This window comes from Coregonus lavaretus, assembly GCF_964263955.1.
Source record: "Coregonus lavaretus genome assembly, chromosome: 25".
Lineage (NCBI taxonomy): Eukaryota > Metazoa > Chordata > Actinopteri > Salmoniformes > Salmonidae > Coregonus > Coregonus lavaretus.
This window is the reverse complement of record NC_140012.1, coordinates 10557635-10569160: the sequence shown is the minus strand read 5'-3', so window position 1 is coordinate 10569160 and position 11526 is coordinate 10557635. Positions and strand designations below refer to the sequence as shown.

The 11526-nt window shown below is 41.2% G+C and overlaps 1 protein-coding gene across 1 annotated transcript in view; it reads left to right on the top strand.

Moving 5' to 3' along the window:
• The first annotated feature begins 261 nt into the window (after nucleotides 1-261).
• LOC311100803 (ETS translocation variant 4-like) overlaps nucleotides 262-11526 on the top strand; it is a 38107-nt gene continuing 26842 nt past the window's right edge. The window contains exons 1-4 of the mRNA XM_084141769.1: nucleotides 262-396; nucleotides 1118-1208; nucleotides 1438-1485; nucleotides 9020-9073. Of these exons, the coding sequence (XP_083997895.1) occupies nucleotides 340-396; nucleotides 1118-1208; nucleotides 1438-1485; nucleotides 9020-9073 (250 nt within the window). The 5' untranslated portion in view covers nucleotides 262-339. The remainder of the gene's footprint in view (nucleotides 397-1117; nucleotides 1209-1437; nucleotides 1486-9019; nucleotides 9074-11526) is intronic.

Here is an 11526-nt window from a genome sequence, read left to right as displayed (position 1 = left end):
TTAGGAGAACTTACTCAGCAGTTTAGGATAATTAACGTAGCAGGTTAGGAGAGTTGGGTTAAGGTTAGGAAAAGGGTTATGGTTAGCTAAAATGTAAAAAAATAAATACAAAATAGCTGTATTCCATCTAGACGTGGCCGTGGCAAAGGGGGAAGCAGCCCGCTGGGTAATAGCTCGCCATCGCTTCCCTCTGCATTTTATGTGAATGGCGCTCATTATGTATGCAGCTTTCTCGCAGCTCCATTCACAACTATCGCTCCTCTTGTCCCTCTCCCTCTCTCCCTGCAGGCTGCGTGGATCTCATTTAACTCAGCCTAAATGACCACAAACGGTTAACGGATGGATTATAAAATGGATGGATATTTGGACCAGCAAGTGCCTTACACTTTAGCAAATGTACGTATGGATAAAGTAATGTATTTGTAAATGCTGTGCTCAGTTTTTAAGACTTGGCTACCGGGCTTTCTCTTTGATCGCCCTTTGCGTGAGATTTGTCTGCAGCAAATGTGTGCGCGAAGAAAACTATTTTAATTCGCTTCTAAACTATCAAAAGTTCTGCATAATTGTTTTACTACATAAACTAAATGAAAGCTTTTATTTCACACTGTTCATTAACACATTGCTTGTCTCTAGACAGGACATGTTGACAGTGTCACCTAGTAAATCGGTTAACAATTTGAGAGGGCAAATGGAACGATAGAGAGCGTTTGTGTTGCAACACTGTTGCAGTTTACGGTGACAAGCTGCGTTGGTTTTCTGTTGTGGTTTGATGTATTGGGTTGATCATAGGTAATATGAGCGTAGTTCTCAATGGTATTTGAAGGGAAATACTTGTTCAGTCTGGAATTATAAGAAAAAAATGAAAAACACTGACACTTAACAACTCTATAATAATTTGGATACTACTACTAATAAAAATAATAGGAGAATACTAGCCTTATAATATCCTTATTATAATGTAATATGTAATTATTTTAGTGTTGATAGCCATATTGACTAATTAACTAAACCAATTAGTGACAGTGGAATGTTCTATGTAGCCTATGACATCTAAGGTAGGCTACATGTCATGTTTGAGTGTATATCCCACTTCTGTAATATTTCTGATGCTTTGCAGAAGTCACAAGGAAATGGGCCCCTAAATAGACTGTTGATGGCTGCAAAAAGGAAATACATGGACACGGAATTACCCCCTCAGGAATCTGAAGGTAAAGTTAGAACTCCAAAGGAAGCTCGCAATGTCCCCTTTACATGACACAAGTTTACCTCATCAATGTTCTGCTTACCAATGCATCATACAGATTTATGACTTCTACTTATGGATTGACTTAACTTGCCTAAACCTGAACTAGCTGACATGACCAGACCATCTTGTGATTAATGATCTTTGATCTTGTCATTCTGTGGTATTCATGTCGTTTTTTCGTCCTTTTTCAGACCTCTTTCAGGATTTAAGCCAACTTCAGGAGACATGGCTCACAGAAGGTGAGACTGCCTGCAGCATTTACATAAATGTGTTTTTTGATTAATTGCTATGTTTCAGTGAGAATGGCAATGATAAATCATATAGCAACAGAGACTGGGGAAAGGTCAACAATATTTCAATATGTTAGATAATATGTTTAAATATGCATTTGATCTATTGAACATTAGTGGTATTGATACCCTGGAGGATCAGCCTTGGACAGACATATGAACATAGAAATGATCATTACAAAAGGAGTCTATTGATATAGTTGTGAGTGTGTTTGATCTCAATTTCTCAATTTCTTACTCTCAATACATTACTTGATGACTGCTAGGTTGATGAGAACACAGGTTAGAATACTTAAACTATGCTTATAAATGTGTTATACCACCACTAAGCAGCAATGGCTTCAAACAACTCTCGGTCATGATCGAGGTCTTTTCTCCAGAAGTATATTCATGAAATTATTTATTAAATCCCTACAGATGTATTAATATAGAGTGGGACTGAAAGAATGTACAGTATGATAACTACAATTCATTTGACTATTAGTCATATGTACCAAATATTCAGTTGACATCAAGAAAGGCATATTTTCCTTTACTACAGTGGTATTCAAACTTTTGCAGTGGGGACACAATTTTTTCGCCAGATTTTTTGGGGACACAATTTCTAATGACACAACCATAAAATCGGTCAATTCCGATTTTTACATCAACAAATAACCTTCAATTAATTGCATTTTCATCTCTTATCAAAATGAAAAGAAACCAATAAATACATTTACTCAATAACATTTTATTTTTCAAATTATCTTTTTGAAAAACGCTTGTATATTGTCCAATACAATAATCTGTACTCTTAATGTTTTTTCCAAAAAAAATACAAATTAAATATGATTATTTTGGCTGCAGACCCCCCGCGACCCCACTCGCAACCCCGATTTTGAATACCACCGCTTTAGTGAGTGTTAGACACACAGGACACAGAGTGGAGTAGCGACACTTAGTTTCTCAAAGTAAAACAAGGACCTTTTCATTTTAAGAGGTGAAGAAAGTCTCTGGGAGTTAAAACATTCTGATGCAATACACATGGTCATTAGTGATATGTTACGACAGAAACATTTCCTCAGTGAACATAGACAGGACATGATAAGCTGTAAACATTCCCTATTTTGGCCATGTTGGCATGTAGTGGGCTTGCGTGCCAATAAGCCCAGCCAATGCAAACAAACAGCATGTTAGGCCTGTGTCACTAAAGGCACATAGCGATGAAATGGACCCAGGCAGGCATCAGCAACTGTCAGCAGTGTGGAGTTTAAAGGTACAATATGACGTGCGCTCTAAAGGAGCAATTATATGTTAGGACGGGACAACAACACTAAGGAATGACTCACACCTGTTTGGTAACGTTTGGGAAATCTGGGGCCCAGAAGTGGCAGGGCAATATGTAATGCTTAAATAATCTCTAAACAAAGAAATGAAGCCTGCTACAAAATGCTTGCCATCTTGAACCAGCCAAATTGATATCCTATGATTTATAGCAGACCTGGGTCAAATATACAGGTATGTCAAATGCTTTCAAATACTTGAGCTTCAGTTGATTTTCTTTGCATAATGGAGCCAATAGAAAAGTCCCAAAAGTGCAAACTCCAAGCTGAATCAAGTGCACCTCAAATCCTTTCAGACCCGAGTCTGGTTTACAGTATACATAATGTACACAACAAAACAACCAGACAACTTATGTAACATTATTTTGTTTGGCTCGAGAGGGTATCGTACTGCCTTAAATGAAAAGCAAAAGGGTCATTTCTATACGTACATTTACATTCTACATTTTAGTCATTTAGCAGACGCTCTTATCCAGAGCAACTTACAGTTAGTGAATACATATTTTTTTATACTGGCCCCCCGTGGGAATCGAACCCACAACCCTGGCGTTGCAAACGCCATGCTCTATCAACTGAGCTACATCCCTGCCGGCCATTCCCTCCCCTACCCTGGGCCAATTGTGCGCCGCCCATGAGTCTCCCGGTCGCGGCCGGCTGCGACAGAGCCTGGATTCAAACCAGGATCTCTAGTGGCACAGTTGGCACTGCGATGCAGTGCCTTAGACCACTGCGCCACTCAGGAGTACATATACAGGAGTCTTGAATTGCCAGTGCTGTGTTCATTGTAAAAGAGTAGTGAGTACACTAGTGATTAAATGGGAGATACTTCCAGACTGTTGTTGTGAGGAAAGGGGATTTCTAAAGTTATGCATTATCTGCTTTTTTTTTTTTTTTTTTTAAGTAACCATTTTTGATGGTCGAGGACGGTTCACAGTAGCATCCTTAGTATGGACCATGACCAAAATCTATAACCAGATCCTGTGAGAAGTCAAGTATTATCGACACAGACTACTTTAAAGAAGTTGTTGTGGATGCTTGAGTTGTACTGAGCCGAGCTGTACTGTATTGGCCTGGTTACGCATCCACCATAATTGCTGGAACTGTGCTGGAAAGGCTAATGTGAAAAGAAAATACCCGAGCCAACACAGTACGGTTCGGGTCGGCACGGTAGTGTGAAAAGGGTTCAAGTCATTCAAATGGGCCTCTCTCTTAGGAAAAACAACTGTTTATGATGCCCAGCAAACAATGCTCTCTTTGTATATCGGCCTCGGCACCTATTCTCGTCAAACTGGCAAGTTCACACCACTACGCTCCACAGACAAAGACAGATCCAACACCAATAAAAGGGCCAACAATGAGAACCACCCCCAAAGTCTGATCCCTTTGATGGACATTTTATTTGTATTCAGTCAGCCATAAAGGTAACATATATAGCATAGCAGTAGATATGGGGTTCTGTTGTACTGCATCAACAGATTGGCTAGAGGAGGACTGTCGCTGGGCTATAGAAATAATTAAAAAGTCGAGCAGCCTGGGTGGAAGTCAGTGGCGTAACTATTAATGTGTTAATTAACCCTAAATAGTAGCCTGTTTTTGAGCTGTTATGGCAGAACACCTCTGTCCTGTTGCATTAATTAGAGGCCTATCACTGTGACTGATTGTGGTTGCAAGAAATTCACCTGCATTGTAAAAACTCGATAGCTGGAGGGAGTTTTCTGCTAGAGAGAGTGGAAGAAAGAGAGGAGACAGGAAAGTTACGAGAGAGAGAGAGAGAGAGAGAGAGAGAGAGAGAGTGTTCAGGAGCTTGTCACATCTTGTCATTGGCGTTTATGACAGAGTTCTACGCTCCTCCCAGGATCTCCCATTGAGAAAAAAAACAGTAATTCAAGGTGCCTGGAAGAAAAAAGGGAAATGTGTCTGCGCTCATATAAACACATTTTCTGTCTTGTGCTGACTTGCACCTCAAAGCCTTTGGCGAGGTGTTCCTGGAAGCAAATCGGATACACACGCGCACACACCCGTGCACGCGTTCACGCACACACACACACACTCTCCCTCTGGCTCCCTAAGCACAGGGTTGTGCTCTTGTCTACGAGCCAGTCTCACTGACGCTCAGACATCCTTCATGTTGTTTTTCTTCTCTTCCTTTGCTTAGCTGGATCCAACGTGTTCCATTTTAGACACGTTGAAACTAGTGGAAATGATTTATTATTTGATCTGGTGGACTAAATATTGGCCTCTGCTCTTTCTCATAAAGCAGCTTTATCGTTCTCCTTAGGGCAAAAGTTAAAAGGGGGTAATAGCATTACCGTATAGGAACAGGACGCAGCATTATATAAGAAATCAATGTCATTTATCTGAACATGCTCCAAGACGCCATCATCCGGTTTCCTCCTCACAGGAAGAGGGGCAGAAATACGTGAAAGTGGAGTTGAATTTCTTATTTCCTATTTTCACTCCGTTTTGGTTTCCCTGCTTTGTTTTGTGGTCTGGTAACTGAAGTGAAAGAGGGGGCCTTTTGGCTAGGTTTGGGTCTTTAACTTGGCTGGGTGATGTCACAGGCGCTGGCACTTACTAACTTTCTCTTTGTGGGTGCTATGAATTTGCCCTTGCTCTGTGTTGAGGAAAAAAGTAAAGTGTTAAGTACATTTGGTTATGCCATAGTTTCAATTTGAGAGACTTTTTAATGTTAGTAAATGAAACTTCAGATTTGGTTTCCTATAATACTATACAATTTCACGTTCCATATTCTCATTATTTTAAACGATTTCAGAGTGGAGAGGGGACATGTGCTTCCCATGTGGTGGCATTTTGTTTTCGTTGGCCATTACGGCTAGATTGGTGTCTCTGTATTTAATGATAACCATCAACTTTTCCTAAGAGTTGACGTGTACCATTACGTGCAAGACCAAAGCAATGGAAAGGCTTATGAAAAAGCAGGAACCTTTCAAATTAGACTCATGTCGGTTGTAAAGGTTTCTAGGCCTGGCTGCAGGCGAGGTTTAGTGTTAGGCCATTCAGCCGTGGGTAGCGAATCAGATGCTCATGGCTCACTGGGTAAATTTGACCTTTTCACCCTTTGGGGCATTGGCAGTCCACTAATCTGGATTTCCTAACCTGTTTGTGTGGTTCAAAGTCCAGTGCTTGGGGGGACAATTGATATTGGAAATGTATTTGGATCTGAACATCTCAGCAAACAGAAAAGTACAATACTACCAAGCCCACTTGCATCTGTACCCAATGGGCTGTGTTTGCATAATGACTGCCACAATTCAATCAGATACGGCCTAGATGGTAGGATCGGGTTAATTTTACTATAATGTCAATAATAAGATTGTAAATTAAACGGACTGCAAGTTAAAATCTAGTATGAATACATTAATATTTATTTCACCAGGTCCAGTTTTTAATTAAATGTGATCATTTTTTGTGTTTTTATGATTGAATTATTCAACAAAACATCACTCATTCATACTAGATAGTGGCCTTGTGACCAAAATCGAAATAGTGCTAACCTAAACTTGCCCTCAGCTCCCCCTACTTCTCTCTCAGTTCCTCGTCCTCCTACCACCTCTAGCTTAACCTTAAGAACAATTTCTCAAAGGCTTCAAAGCAGGTGACAAATTCCAGAACACTTCACTAGCCGCAGAGCATCTAGACTGACCAAGAATGTCTTCCAGCTCCACTAAATGGGTGTAAGACTGACAGAAGACGTCTGATTTCCTTCCTTGTTTAAAAAGCCTGTTTAGTCTGTCTGTGCTCTGTGATGGAAAGTACACACACACAAGTAAACAACATACACACATTTTACATGCCGCTGACGTCTTGTCACAATTCACATCAATGAGGGCAAAACATATCTCTGTGGATCTTTGGCCAGGATTTAGAAAGAGAATACGATTCCAACTGAATGTCTTGACATGGGATCCATGGGTGGAGGAAAGGAAGGCAGCTCCACCTCTGTATTGATCCATTAATCACCAGTTTGGTTCAATAGCTAGTCTGCGTGAGTGACAGTAACCCTGTCTCCACTGTAAGTGCACCTCTTAAGGTCTTAAATCACCCTGTGCTGCCATCGTTAGGCCTCAAGTCAGAGCCAGTGGCATGTATTCATGGATGCCAAGGGAAGCCAGGCCCCCCCCCCCTTAAAAAAATATTAATAATAATAATAATTTATCTTTCATAATGTTCCTTCAATTTGCAAGACGCTGACTGTATCTTACCGGAGAAAGCATCCAAGTGAGCGAAACAGCACCCCTCTGTCTCTGTATGTGTAGGGCATCTATCTGATGCTGTCTGGTAAAAAAGAGTATGACATTGTTGCCACCCGTAGCATTGAATGCAAGGGAAGCCAGCGAGCATTTGGCCTCCCTTGATAACAAAAAGTATAAAATAATAGCCAATCACCGTTGAGCTGAATTGATTGAGCTCAACTGTGAATGGTCCTGGCACACCAAAAAAAGTGTCAAGGGAAGCTAGGTTGGATTTGGCTTCCCTCAAATCACATCACATCGAGAGCAATACGTCATTGACAGAAACTTGAATTGTTGCATCTCGTTGTGTTGTTGTCCGGTGGCTAGCTAGATAAAATTGTCCCTTTCCTAAATTAGCCATGGATGGCGATAGGGATTTGGACTTGTGGATTTACTTAATTCTCCCAAGTGGCCAATGATTATAACGGCAAATCTGATCCAACCATAAATTCATACATTGTGCCCCTGGCCTGAGAGGATAGAAGTTCAATATGTAGCTAGATGTAGAAGGCTAATGTTAACAAGCTAACGTTGCGCATAAAAAGGAAGTTTTAGCCAGGTGGCCTAGGACAACAAAAAATACAATTGTGTACTGTAGGACAGAGTGATAGACCGTTTCGTCAACATGAAAGAGAGGAGGATGGCATTGGCATTTCTCTACAAGTAGGGTGAGTCAACATGTTTTTTCTGCTTGCACGCACACACACACACACACACACACAGAAATCAGAACCATGGACAGCCACATCATATTTAGCTTACGTTGATTGGACGAAATTGTTTTTGGTCTCTTTTAGTTGTCACTGTATTAGACTAAGCACAGGTGATTTGATGATGTTGAAATGTTGAAGTTGAAATGGTTCTGTAATAGTGGAGGCAGCTCTTGTTTTCTTTGCGACTTGCGGTAACTCTCAGTTTTTTCTAAATCAATAGTGGTTTAGTAGTCTGAAAAATGTTAGAAAAATTAACTTGCTTGACCATGTTGAATTTATTCTGCCACTGTGTCTTCTTATTGTCTCAGCCTTAGGCCTATATATCACAGTCGCAAGGCATATGAATGAAACAGGTTATAGAGCAAGCAACACAATTATCACAGCACATAGGTTATAATATGGCTTTTTTTCTGGCTTCGCCAGTGATTTTACCCACGCACCGCTACTGGTCAGAGCATCGTCCTTCATACCGAAATAAGTTATCAGAAGGGAACTAGAGTTTTTCCCGGTCAGGTCATGTGGTCAGGAAAAACTCCTGACCCTAGTTGAGATCAGAACAAAATTAGACACAGTCAATAATCACAGTTACGATGTTTGACTGCGGTCAAGGCATAACTGAGGTTAAACCCTTCCAAGCCGCAGCTCAAAGGGTTAACGAATAAATCAGTGTTTGTGCCATCAAGACGTTAAATGCCACATGAAATGAGGAGAGCGAGGTAGCACGTAGCTGTGATGGAGTCCAACAGCTAAGCTTCATTCCCCCCTTGACTATGTGGTATTGATCTGTCGCTCATGGAAAAGTGCTGGCACACTGGAAAGTGTGGAAGTGAAGGTAGCTTGGCTGGACCCAGGCAGTGACTCAGGTTTCATGGCCAAAGAGAGAGTCTGACGAGGCCCAGCACCATGACCGCCAAGGCCCATGGGCAGGTTGAGCTGAGCTTCCACACTGGCAAGGCTGCTGGACAGCATGAAGCACCAAGACTGGCTCAGTTAATGGAGAGATGTAGCTAGCATCAGACAGGCTAAGCATGCATGCTAGCGTAGTGCTCACTCGCCTAGGGAGGCTAGCATAACAGGCTAGCATAGTGCTCACTCTGTCTAGATAAATTGACAGATCACCAAGGCTAGCAAGGCTAACCATATTATGCTCAACCCATGACATGACTAACGGTTTCTCTTTGTTTTCTTATTTCAGCTCAAGTTCCTGACAGTGATGAGCAGTTTGTTCCTGATTTCCACTCCGAAAACTGTAAGAAAAAACTGCATGTGTCACTGTGTGTGTGTGTGTGTGTGAGAGAGAGAGAGAGAGAGAGAGAGAGAGAGAGAGAGAGAGAGAGAGAGAGAGAGAGAGAGAGAGAGAGAGAGAGAGAGAGAGAGAAACTTAGATACAGGGTCAGCATTGGGTTGTTAAACTGTTCAAGGCTTGGGTGCAGCTACTGTACTTACGGTAATCTTTGCCTGGGAAACAAAGCATTTCCAATGCCTGGGAAACAAAGCATTTCCAAGACACATACTTAATACGACCTACTCATCATGGGTGAATTTGGATGCTACTATTGTCCTCCTCCATCCATTTGCATGGTTTTGAAAAGCTGAATGGATCGGCCCAGGAAACCAGTAAAAGATCATTCAGAGTCCAGGTACAAAGATTCCCTTTTGTGTATGTCTGAGGTGTAAGAGGCGAAAGCAATATACTATACTACACAACTGCGTTGCTAGTATTTGAATGGGTTACCCTTTTTGTTGTGTGTCTAGACAACGGCGATTCAGGATCTGTAGGGGAGTGTGCGCTTTACAAACAGCGTCCTCCGTGCCCTTTTCATTTAAACCCATTCATAGAGTGAGGCCCTTTTTACATTGACGAAAGTTGAAGGAGATTCTCGATAGGTATCGAAATAAATCCTGAGAATATATACTTATTAATTATGTAATTTAAAACTGTGAATTGCTGACGTTTCGACCGCTAGCTACCTTCGGAGGTAACGCACGACACTCGCCTGACAGTTGCCCCCCTAAAATGTTGTTTAACCAGCTAAACAGCTGCTCTTAGCGAAAATGGTTTTGGAGTTAGTTACCTTTCTAGCTAATAGGCTATGATAGAGTTTACTCTTCCTCTTCTAATTATAATGTGGGTAGGTCAAAATAATGAACAACTATTTACCAAATCTATTTATTTTAAAATGTTGATTACCTCTCCTTGTCATTATCATTCACCTGATGATAAGACAAGACGTGAAAACGTTTTTTTGCAAACATTTGATGGGGGTCCCTGGGTCGCCGGTTTGCCTGGGAGGGGGTCCCTGGCAAGAAACGGTTGAAGACCCCGGTTTTAAGGTAACTTTAATATGCTGAAATTGTAATGTAGGACTAAGAGCTAACTATCTAGCTATGGTTCAGCTAACGTTAGCTAACGTCAGCATTCAGCTAACTGGATAACGTTAGTAGCTAGCTATTATGATGTAGATAGCTAATGAGAATACAGAAATTATTTTATTTAGCTTGCTTCCTAGCTATCTCTGTACTATACTGAGAATGACACTATATGATAATGTTATTGTACTTTTATATTTGTATGAGACAGGTAAACGTTCATGTTTGATATGCTAACGTTACTAGCTTGCAGTAGCTTAGCTAGCTGTTCAATCGAACGCTGCTTGCACCCGCCCGCCCGACTAGAATCACTACTCTCGGCGGGTCTGACTTAGAATATGTGGATAACTACAAATACCTAGGTGTCTGGTTAGACCATAAACTTTCCTTCCAGACTCACATTAAGCATCTCCAATCCAAAGTTAAATCTAGAATCGGCTTCCTATTTCGCAACAAAGCCTCCTTCACTCATGCTGCTAAACATGCCCTCGTAAAACTGACTATCTTACCGATCCTTGACTTCGGCGATGTCATTTACAAAATAGCTTCCAACACTCTACTCAGCAAATTGGATGTAGTCTATCACAGTGCCATCCGTTTTGTCACCAAAGCCCCATATAATACCCACCAATGTGACCTGTACGCTCTCGTTGGCTGGCCCTCACTACATATTCGTCGCCAAACCCACTGGCTCCAGGTAATCTATAAATCACTTCTAGGCAAATCCCCGCCTTATCTTAGATCATTGGTCACCATAGCAACACCCACCCGTACTATGCGTTCCAGCAGGTATATCTCACTGGTCATCTCCAAAGCCAACACCTCCTTTGGCCGTCATTCCTTCCAGTTCTCTGCTGCAAATGACTGGAACGAACTGCAAAAATCTCTGAAGCTGGAGACACTTATCTCCCTCACTGACTTTAAGCATCAGTTGTCAGAGTAGCTTACCGATCACTGCACCTGTACACAGCCCATCTGTAATTAGCCCACCCAACTACCTCATCCCCATATTGTTATTTATTTTTTTGCACCCCAGTATCTCTATTTGCACATCATCTTCTGCACATCTATCACTCCAGTGTTAATACTAAATTGTAATTATTTTGCACTATGGCCTATTTATTGCCTTACCTCCATAACTTACTACATGTGCACACACTGTATATAGATTTTCTATTGTGTTATTGACTGTACGTTTTGTTTTTGTTTATTCCATATGTAACTATTTGTTGTTGTTGTTTTTAATCGCACTGCTTTGCTTTATCTTGGCCAGGTCGCAGTTGTAAATGAGAACTTGTTCTCAACTGGCTTACCTGGTTAAATAAAGATGAA